General features: G+C 28.7%; 1 protein-coding gene across 1 annotated transcript; it reads left to right on the forward strand.

The window, feature by feature from the left end:
- The first annotated feature begins 8,262 nt into the window (after positions 1-8,262).
- Positions 8,263-10,481, forward strand: LOC111292411 (homeobox-leucine zipper protein HAT7-like). Its single transcript, XM_022884795.2, has 3 exons — positions 8,263-8,694; positions 8,831-9,207; positions 9,921-10,481. Exons 1-3 carry the CDS (start codon positions 8,586-8,588, stop codon positions 10,263-10,265), a joined length of 831 nt encoding a protein of 276 aa, XP_022740530.2. The 5' UTR covers positions 8,263-8,585; the 3' UTR covers positions 10,266-10,481.
- The last annotated feature ends 713 nt before the right edge of the window (positions 10,482-11,194 follow it).

Below are 11,194 nucleotides of genomic sequence, written 5' to 3' on the forward strand. Positions count from 1 at the left end.
TGCCATGAAAAACCATTGTTATTGCTCAACTAAAAATAAAGCTAGAATTTTGCCTACTTATTCTAACCACATGCTATTGTTTTGCTTTAATTTTGATGATGAAATTAAATAAGGTAATATAGTCTCCTAACATGATTCTTAATTTAGATATTCATATAATTGGTCTTAAGAGTCATTTAGTAAATTTAAAATTCAAATATCAATACTTATAATTCATTTCAAAATTTAAATCTTAATATCTGTAATTTATTTTTCTATCATTAGATTACGATATTTTTTGTATAAAAATATATAATTTTTTTAGAACATTATACACCTTAATTATACTATTAAGGTTTAAATTGAATTTCATTTGTCTTATGTGATTTTATATCTACATTAATACCTCATGTAGTTTTCATCATTAATTACAAAGGGTTTAATTGTGTCCCTAAATTTTTAAACAAGTCTTACTTGCTTTTATTTTATATTATAGGGACATATATATATATATATTTCTTTTACAAGAATATTCTCAATTTAAGTAGAATTAACAATTATTGTGGCAAAAAATTCATACTATGAAATATAGAAAATCTATACATTTTCTACTCTATTTTGGTGATAATAATCTATAGGGAAATTTTTACTAATTTCAAAAAAAAAAATGACGGCATCATGCCATATAAGAGAGGAAAATTAATTTTTTTGGATCAAACAAAAGAAAGTAAAGTAATATTTATCCTATTTTACTTTTTTTTTTTTACTTTATCTTTTAGAATATGTAGAAGATAATTTTTTTTTTTATAGATAAAATAACCATTTTTTTATTCAAGAAACAAGAGATAGACTGATGCAATAATTCAGACAATATATATTACATTTACAATAACTACCCTTTATAACAAAATTAATATAAAAAATAAAAAAAAAGTTGAGAAGGGGGCCATGGGGTTGTGAAAAATATTGGGTGTCTAAAATGGTAAAATCCTTTTGAATTAAAAAATGACAAAAAAATTATTTAATGAAAATTAATTTTTACAGCAAGGATTACACGTGCACCAATGCATGGGGATTGGTTAATGTAATTATTACGTGACCATAGAATGGCTTACCCATGTCCACGTGGTGGCACATGTTAAAAATTGAGAGGAAAAAACAATAATAAACAAAAAAAAGAAATTGCTTGAACTTCTTCAATAATGGCTGCCCCTCATGGGGAGGCATGAGCTTTTATAAAGGTGAATGTTTGCATTGTGTTTTTTTCTTTAAAAAGGAAAAAGAAGCTTGCAATTTAAAATTCATATTATTTAATTTAACTTCGACAAGTTTTATTGTACAACTTCAAATTTTAATAATTTAAAAGGTAAACATGTTTTTAATACTCACTTGTATCTTCAAAATAAATTAATCACATTTATTTATTTTTATAATACAATCTAAGATATTTTTAGATTTTATTTAAACATAAAATATTTTTTAAAATGATTTTAAAAATGTACTCATCATATCAACATAAAATATTTTAAATTTTATTTTTAAAATATTTCCACAATGATTTTAATCACATTTATTTATGCATAAGTTTCATGTGATTTTCTAGTATAATAATTAATATCTATGTTTAAAAAATTAAAGGTAGGCTAAAAGCAAATAAAAGTTATTCCAATTTAAATTATATAAAAGAAAAATTATTTTATGCATTATCAATAAAGTTTTTTTAATTTTACAAAAAAAATTTAATAGGATGAAACATATCTCTTTTTTAAAATTAAATTGTTTATTTCAAAAATAAAAAGATAATTTTGTTAATTTTAATAAAAAAACAAATGAATTCAATAGAAAGTGAACAAAATATAAAATAATATAATCCTGTTTATAATCTTGTGAATTATTAAAGAGTAAAATGAATATGTAAGAAAATTTTGATTAAAAACTTGTTATTAAAATTAGTACTTTTTTAAAAAAACTTTGATTTATATCTTCACATGAAAATTTAAATTTATTTGCCGCATAAATTAAAAATTTTGAAATAGATAAACTCTTTTCATGTATAGAACCAAACAAGATTTAAATTCAAGATCAAACAACTTCACAATCAAATATTAAAAAAGACTTCTCTATGTTCCACGAATTTAAGAGTATTGCATTAAAGTAGGTGGAAGCTTTAAAAGACATGAATGAACTTGTGGACATGAAAATGGGAGAAATGATAAATTTTATAATAACATTTCAATAGTTATTAATATTTTGCATTTTAGCCAAAAATTCTCAATTAATATCAATTAAATTACAAAAAAGGTTTACGATCTTATAATTTATAATAAATCTAGTCATTCTTTTAAAATCAAAATTTTATAAGTTATATTTAGATAGACAATGTGATATAATGAGATTTTAGTTTACTTCCTTTTCAATGAGCGAATTTTGTATTAATACGACTCGAATTTTTAATATTTGCATTTAAATCTCATATTTTTTTATCACTCCAAATAAATTCCATATGGTTATATGCTCAATGCCCTTTATGTCCATTCCCAAGCTTCAAAGTTCTTCATTTTTAAAAAAGAACAAAATTATTCATTATGTTTAGATTTTACCTTTTTTATTTTAATTTGTAAAAATTATAATGATAAAGTAATATATATATATATATATATATATATATATATACATACACACACTAATGCCTGTTGGTCTGAGTGATAAGAAACTCAATTTTCTTTAAATAAAGTCTTAATTTTGAATCTTGCAAATAAAAAAAGTAAATTTGAAAGAGCTTGTCTTTTTTATGGAATTTGATTCAACTTAACTCCAAATTAATCGAAGTCCAAAATAGCTATCAGATTTCAAGATCCCAAACCAAAAAAATATATAATTTTATTTTTTCAACTTTTTCATTTTTTACCAAATACATAAATGAAAAAAATATTTTCTTTATTTCTACTTTTTTCTTTCAATTTTTTATATTTTTATTTTTCTACCTATCATACCAACTAAAGTCAAGGATGAAATTTAGCTAGCCAAGAACATTGAATCTTGAAAAGTTTTTTTTTTTTTTTGGCCAAAATCTCTTCAAATATATTTGTAACAATTTTACCAAAAAAGAAAAAAATATATGTAACAATAACACAGCAAACTACATTGCCCTATATTGAGGGCTCAAGCTGACATGCATATCACTACTATTATGCCCATTAAACAAGGAAGAAAATGGTTCTTTTAATATTAAGATGGTCAAAATCTGAATCTTTAATTCCTGAAATTAAAAGTTTAGTTTAATAATCCATCAATAATATAAAAATATATTTGTCTAAATAAATAAAAATTATGATTATTTTTACAATAAAAAAATAAAATTATGTAAAAAAAAATGTGTTTGACCACTTTTTACTAATAAGAAGCCATATTGAAACGAAAAAATAAATAAATAAATAAAATATTTGATGGAGTTAGTGGCTTCTTGGGCGGAATGTCTGTCTGCAAATTGCTTCCAATTTGATTTCATGGGTTTCCACTAACTATATTTTTATTAGGATTTATTTATTTATTTATTTATTCAAAAAAGTGGTTTGTGAAATTTCACATTGGATTTCAACATTTCGGCTGCTGGTGGATCTAATGGTCAAGGTTCCTTAGTCAATTTGATTTTTCTTGAGATGAGAATTAAGCTAGATGTGCTTTGATGCCAGCTTACCCTAAATTGCACTTTCCATTTTCAGATTGTTGAAGCTTGTAAAGACCTTATTCTAGCCTTAGATAACACCTACTATTTTTTTTCATTGGAATTAACGAAGTTCGATATGAAATATTTTGAGAATAAAATCTCGAATATAAATAAATAAAATAAGTTATATATTTATGTCGTATAAAATATTAAAAATATAAAACATATTTTTAATTGTTGTTATTATGTATATTTTTTGTTAAAATTTTAAATCTGATTAGCCTTTAACATCTCTCTTGAGTTGGTATTTCTTAACTTTGTTTGTTCAATTATTTTAATGCCTTATTTGTTATATATATAATATAATCTTAATAGGAACTAACAATAAGAATTCTTTAGTTTAAAAGAAAGGAAATTGGTTCATATATGGGCTTAGCTTTAACCCATCCAGAGCAAGCATGTCATTTTTAAGCCTTATCTAAATCTTCATCGAGCCAGAGAGATTGAAATTCCACTTGTTGGAGTGAAGCAGAGCCCAAGATTTTGGTAGTACATAGCCAATGTAACCATTGGGCCTTCCCTTGACAATAAAACAAAAAAAATTCATCCCAACAATCCAATAATTGATACATGGTAGTTTGAATATCTTGTTTTTTAAATTAAAATTGGAAAAAAGATAATACTAAAAAAATATTTCTATACACAATCCGAAACAAATATGACAATTGACAGCTTTATAATTGAATGTTTTTCCGATGTATATAATAATAATACACATATTTTATATTTGATATACTGTTTGTATATAAATTTTATATGTTGTTAATGAAATAGATGCTGTCATATCATTAAAAGTAATTTTATTTTTTAAAATTAAGTTTTATATATTTATTTTAAAAATTTGTAAAAAATTTAAATTTTTTTATTAATAGAATATCGTTATTTAATTTATTAACCGTGATAAAATCTATGCTAAGATATTGCATTAAATATAAACTAATAATAATAATAATTTGGAACCAATTATGTTGGTACTTGGCATTCAAGTTCTTTTTCCTTTCATCATCAAGTCATGCAGATTTCTGTATAAAAAAACATGCAAAGTTTAATCCAACATTAATTTTCAGTACTTCTCTGGTTATGCCATGAACAAAGCTCCAAGCTTTGCTATCAGGCAGAACATGACATGATCAATTCCACTGAGAGCTCATACTTCAAAAATTAAAGATGAAACCCTGTCAAAGTATAATATATTGGTGAAACATTGGGGTCAAACTTTTCCACAACTAAATATGAAAAGATGAATATGCACAAAGCAGTAAAAGTTAGAAACTGATGCATATAAAAAGTGCTTTTTGTTCATCAGTATTGATGATATTCCACATTTTCCATAGAAAAATTCCTGTTTGTTTAATATATATATATATATATATATATATATATATATACAGATTTCCATTTGTCTTCCTCCATAGCCACAAAGCAATATGTATGCCTATAAATTTTGTGACACATTGCAAACACCATGATTAATGACAAAAGTTATAGAACATGGCAATGATTGGAGGAATTTATAGCCCAAGCTAGCTAGATGCTTAATTTTTAGGTCCTAAAACTGAGATACGTAATCACAGGGCAGTGAAGATCATTCATTTGATATATGGGAACTTTTTAATTATCTAAGTTTCATATTTGTACTTGAAAAAGTTGGTGACTATATATGAGAATGAAGTAACATTTGAAACCCATGTATGAACCCTACTCCTCCTCCCCTATACATAGGTCATGATATCCCAAAATTTGAAATATAAAAACATTTGAAAACGAAATTTTCACTTAACACTCTTAAAATTTTTTTATAGACACCTCTAAAAATTAAAAAAATAAAAAATTTGAAGAAAAACTTTCTACTGAACACTCAAAATTTTTTCATAGACACATTTTTCATCCACAAAATTAATAAATTTATCGATAAAATTAATAAATTTATTGGTAAATTTATATATATATATATATATATAAATTTCAAACTCAAAATGGTCACTTGTGATTAGGATTTTTTTTTGGGCTGAGGGGAAAACTTCAGTTATAAGAACTTTAGGATGGTTGGTTTGGTTTCCTATTGGAATGAGTTTGGTAATGTTTTTATAGAATTAACATTAAAAATTTTTATATGGTTGAAGAATAGAAGAAGCACTTACCCTAAAGAGAAATTTTGGTTAAGGAAAATCCATGAGAGAGAGAGAGAGAGAGAGCAAGAAAGGGAGGAAGCAGGGCACATGGGAACAGGAAGGCATGTGGAGAAGATTCGGAGTGCTTTCTTTCTTTCTTTAACAAATATAAATATAGAGGTGAGGCAACAAGGAATAACATGGATCCACCCTATTCCAATGGGTTACTCCTAAACTTCCAATAAAAGCATGTGAAGGGCTTGTTGCAGGACAGGTTAAAGCAGTACATTGTAGGACCCACTCTTTTAAAAAGGAAAAAAAAAAAAAAAACCAAAAAAAAGTAATAATAATAATAAAAAAAAAAAACCTCACCCAATAACCCAACCACACCACACAAAAATGAGTAACTAGGGCTTATGTCTTTGGTGGGTCTCTTAAAATAGCCTTAGAATTAGATACACTTGACATTGGAAAAGTGAAAGGCAACATGTGATTTCTCCATCGATGGATAAATGACACATTTTATCCTAGAATTATTTCTTTTCCCTTTTTTCATGTAATTTTTGAAAAAAAAAAAAAAAAGGCAGAGGGGCAGGATTAAGCAAAGGGTGGGTGCCAAAACGTGCAGATGCTTCTCTTTTTGATTAATGGGGGAATCTCATCTTTTCCACAATTTTCAACTCAGTTAGGCTTTACAACAACATGTTTTGGGACCATACTCAAATGACCATAAGGTGAATGTGCTATGAATGGAGCAAGAGGAACCCTGTGTGGGGCAATCTTCCTCACATATATTTTTTCTTAAAATTTGTTATCATTGACTCTTATTTATAGTCACATTTAATAACAAATTTAGTCACAAAATTAATCATCAACCATAACTATATAAGTATTTTTTAATTTATTTTTTATAATGCAATAAAAAATATCTTTAAATTTTGTGTAAGTTTAATCCTCTATTTAAGTGATCTTAAGAACATACTCTATCGGATACACTTTTTTTTGTTTGAAATTTTTCGGTATCCAATAATTACTTTGAATCTCGGTTAATTCGAAATCGAGTCGAATCAGACCTCATAAGAGAACAAGCTCTCTTAAACCTATTTTCTTTATTCACAATATTCGAAATCGAAACTTTACTTAAAAGGAACAAAGTTTCTTATCACTTGAACCAACAAGCATTGGTATATGATACATTTTACGCTTTATTCTCGAAATGCACTTTACAAATATTGAATTTTAATAAAGCAAAGAATTCCACTCTTTATCAACTAGAGTAATACGAGTTATTATTTTTTAATTATTTTTTTAAAAAAGGAAAGGCATATGAATTATAACTCAAGTTTAGCATAAATTAAATTAAATTTTTTTAAGCTTAAATATATAAAGAGTATAATCGACCGTGAGAATGGTTTTTCTTTTCTATTTCCTCACTTTTGGGAACAATGAGAATTAAACCCTTATTTGTATATAATATCCAGAATAATTATATCATTTTATAAAAAATAGAGATATTTATTAATAATTAAATTAATTACTTTGGTTTGACATTTTATAATTTATAAGGAAATTGGAATTTAGGATAAAAGAAAAGATTGTAACCGTTAAGAATTTAATTTTTGATTTTATTGAATGTAATTTTTAAAAATAATTATATAAATTAATTGAGTTAAACTTCGAATTTGAAATAAATATGAATGAATCTTTGAATAATAGATCATTCCACAGAATTTCCCCTCTGTTGGGATTACATTTTGATGGTTATTTTGTTACAAACATATCTTTTGTGGTAGGGTCTATGATGATGACTAAGGAAATCTTGTATAATAAAATTTATCTTGATTTGATGAGTTTTATATTTTGAACCTCAAAATTGTTTTCTCATTGAATTTTGTCCAATAACCAACTACCATATGCCACTGAAAACTAAGGCTAATTATTTTCATACTTCACAATGAGAAATGTGACACTGCAACTTCTATTAAATTGACAACTGATACAACTTATGTTATGGAATTGAGAACAACAACCAAATATAAAGATCGAATCCAAAGATTTGAAGTGAACATGTCGCTTTTCATCAAGCTTGGATGATTTAGGCCAAGTTTGATGTTGCAATTGCGACTAAAAATTACGATCCAAAGAAATCACAATCGTAGGTCGACATTTTGTATCTTGTTTTGATCGTCAAATTTCAAATCCTGATGCATAAGTTAAAAAAAAGAAAAAAAGAAGAAGAAAATTCGTGTCTTGTTTAACGTTACGTTGGAGATTTAATTCAAACACAAAACTTTAAGAAAATACGAAGATATCATGTGGTGTTTGTTGACAAAGAAAAAAATAATAGTAATGTTTTACATGTCTTTAAAGTAGAGGCAAATGAATTGAATCATGAATAACAACAAGTTTTAAACTGTTAAATTTCCAGGGGGATTTGTATGTAATAAAACCATGTGTAAGTGTTTTTAGAGGAGAGAGAGAGTATATCAGAGGATGGGTCCAGGGAAGCTCCAATCTGTGATATATTACAAATTTCACACCTCTCGTTTACTCTCTCTCTACCTAAAAATCGCTGTCTTTCAGTCTCTGAACCCCCATCACCACCGCTCCTCCCATGTCTTCTTCCTATAACCTGTCAACCATGATAGAGTTATATGGGAGTCAGTCCATATAATCCATAACCCCACCCTCCTCTCTCCCTCTTATTAGGCCCCTTAACCCTTCTCCCAGAATCCAAGTCAAGTGCATGAACGATTTTTAGCATTGACATGGCCTTCCCTCCTTATGCTTTCATGTTCCAACCCCATGAAGATCACAATGACCATCTCCCTTCCCCTACTTCCCTGCTTCCTTCTTGCCCTCCTCAGCTCTTCCATGGTATCTCTCTCTTTCTTTCTTTCTTTCTCTGTCTCTGTCTATATATCTTTTTTTTTTTTTTTTTGGTTTATAATATTGATTTGTATCTGTTTGTATATGGAAGTTGAGGGGTGGTTTTTGTTTTGTTTGGTTATAGGTGGTGCACCTTTTATGGTGAAGAGATCAGTATCTTTCTCAGGGGTTGACAAGTCTGAGGAAGTTCATGGAGATGATGAGTTGTCGGATGATGGATCAAATCTTGGGGAGAAGAAGAAGAGGCTCAACTTGGAACAAGTGAAGGCACTGGAGAAGAGTTTTGAGTTGGGTAACAAGCTTGAACCTGAGAGGAAAATGCAGCTGGCTAAGGCTTTGGGGTTACAACCTAGGCAGATAGCTATATGGTTTCAAAACAGGAGGGCTAGGTGGAAAACCAAGCAATTGGAGAAAGATTATGATGTCTTGAAAAAAAAGTTTGAAGCACTCAAGGCTGACAATGATGCCCTTCAAGCACAAAACAAGAAACTTAGTGCCCAGGTAATGGTTCTTATGATCTTATCTTCATCAATGAGACAGTTTTCAGTTTTATGCCTTAAAGAATTTTAACACAGCAATTCATATTAGGTTTTGGAGGAGGAAGAAATTTGGAACAGCAATATATCTGAGCATATCTTCAACAGTTTCTAAACTAGTGACTGAGTCTTTTTCCATTCAATATTCTTGAGCTGCTGATTTGCATCAAGTCTATAGAACAGAAGTTGGCTAGAAAAAATAAATTAATCTTCTCAGTTTCATGAGCTTTTAGCTAGAAATTGAAGTCAAGAAGGGTTAAAATGAGGCTTTCCTCTTATAAGAGGAATGCTGATTTATGAACATATAACCTGTTACATCAGATTTATATTGTTAGTATTTCAGTTGCTAAGAATTTTCTGTGTAATGTTAATCCTGACAGCACGTTAGTACTTTTGGTTAAGTTCTTGATCCAACATTAACAATGTTCATCAAAGTCATCGAATTCCTTATTTTAGTGATTCTGCAAGATTAGTTGATCACGAATATGAAATATCAGTGTCAGAAGCAGCACCTTTCAGGAATATAAGTTATTTTAATCCTTGGTAGGCGGTCGAGTATGCACAGTTGCAATTGTTTTTTCTTTTCTCCACTTAAAAGGCACATGAAATTGGGTGTAATTCTTTGGCATTACTCAACTCTTCACATTGATTAATTTTTTGGTTTCAATGATACTGTAGTTATTGTCTTTGAAAACCAAAGATTCAAACGAAATCAGCATCAAGAAAGAAAATGAGGGTTCATGGAGCAATGGAAGCGATAACAGTTGTGATGTGAACTTAGATATCTCAAGAACAACAGTTATAAACGGCACGCCGTCTTCACAGTTGAGCAGTAAACATCTCTTCCCTTCATCCATCAGGCCAGCAAGCATGACTCAACTTCTCCAAGGCTCATCAAGACCAGACCTTCAATGCCCAAAACTTGATCAAGTGGTTCAAGAAGAGAGCTTTTGCCATATGTTCAATGGAGTAGATGAGCAGCAAGGATTCTGGCCATGGGGTGAGCAACAAAATTTCCATTGAAGTAAGACCAATTGTCCAACAAATACCACTACTGAAGTACCACACTGTTGTTATGCACTTCAGCTTTGGCTAAGCAAGTTGAGAAGAAAATTAGGAATTTTCCTGTCAACTTCAGATTCTTGTTTTGGCTGTAGATTGTTGTATAGAATTGGACATATTCGTTTCAACATCATTTGGGCAGAAAATAAATATGGAGGGATGGTTGGCTCTGAATAATACATTTTTCTTCCCATGCTTTAGTGAATTGTGATATTTTTGCTAGGTTGGGTCATAGTAGAGAAAAAAAAAAAGGAAATTTAGTTAAGGTACATGCGCCACTGAGTGGTTTTCCAGCTCTGGCATGGAGCATGGGCCATGAAATAAAAAGGGAGTCTCTCCTTGATTGTTTTTTCATTTTTTAATTGTTGTTGGTGCTTGGGAATCATATGGGTTTGCTACACAATCAACATTTAAAAAATTTCATGGAATTGCTTTGAAGAAAGTTCATGTAATGAGAAGCAAATTGGCTGACTTCATATAAATCAGTGATGAGATTAAAAGGGTGTTGGTAGAGTTAATGAAAACATCAAGATAGGCCAGAAAAAAGGAGAGGAAGATTCTGAGCACACATTCCAAGGGGAAAGAAGCCAAGGAGATAGGAAAAAAGAAAACGAATTGAGGGTTAGGAAATGGACATTGCTTTGGTTTTTGAAGGGGACGTTTGTATATTTTCATCTGACGAAAGAAAGTATCTAACTGTGCACCCCCTTCCTGTAGGATATCCATGTGACCTACTGTCACCACTTCCCCTATCATTCAACAAAGCAACAGACGCTCTTCCTCTGTCTCTTTCATGCTTCTAACTTCTCATCAGATCACAAATTGTTCATCATTTGTGTTTAATTATGGACAACTTTGTTTATAGAATCTTCCTGATTATCATTAACTGA

Source organism: Durio zibethinus, chromosome 10, assembly GCF_047325235.1.
Source record: "Durio zibethinus cultivar Kanyao isolate XHJ-2024 chromosome 10, ASM4732523v1, whole genome shotgun sequence".
NCBI classification, from domain to species: Eukaryota; Viridiplantae; Streptophyta; class Magnoliopsida; order Malvales; family Malvaceae; genus Durio; species Durio zibethinus.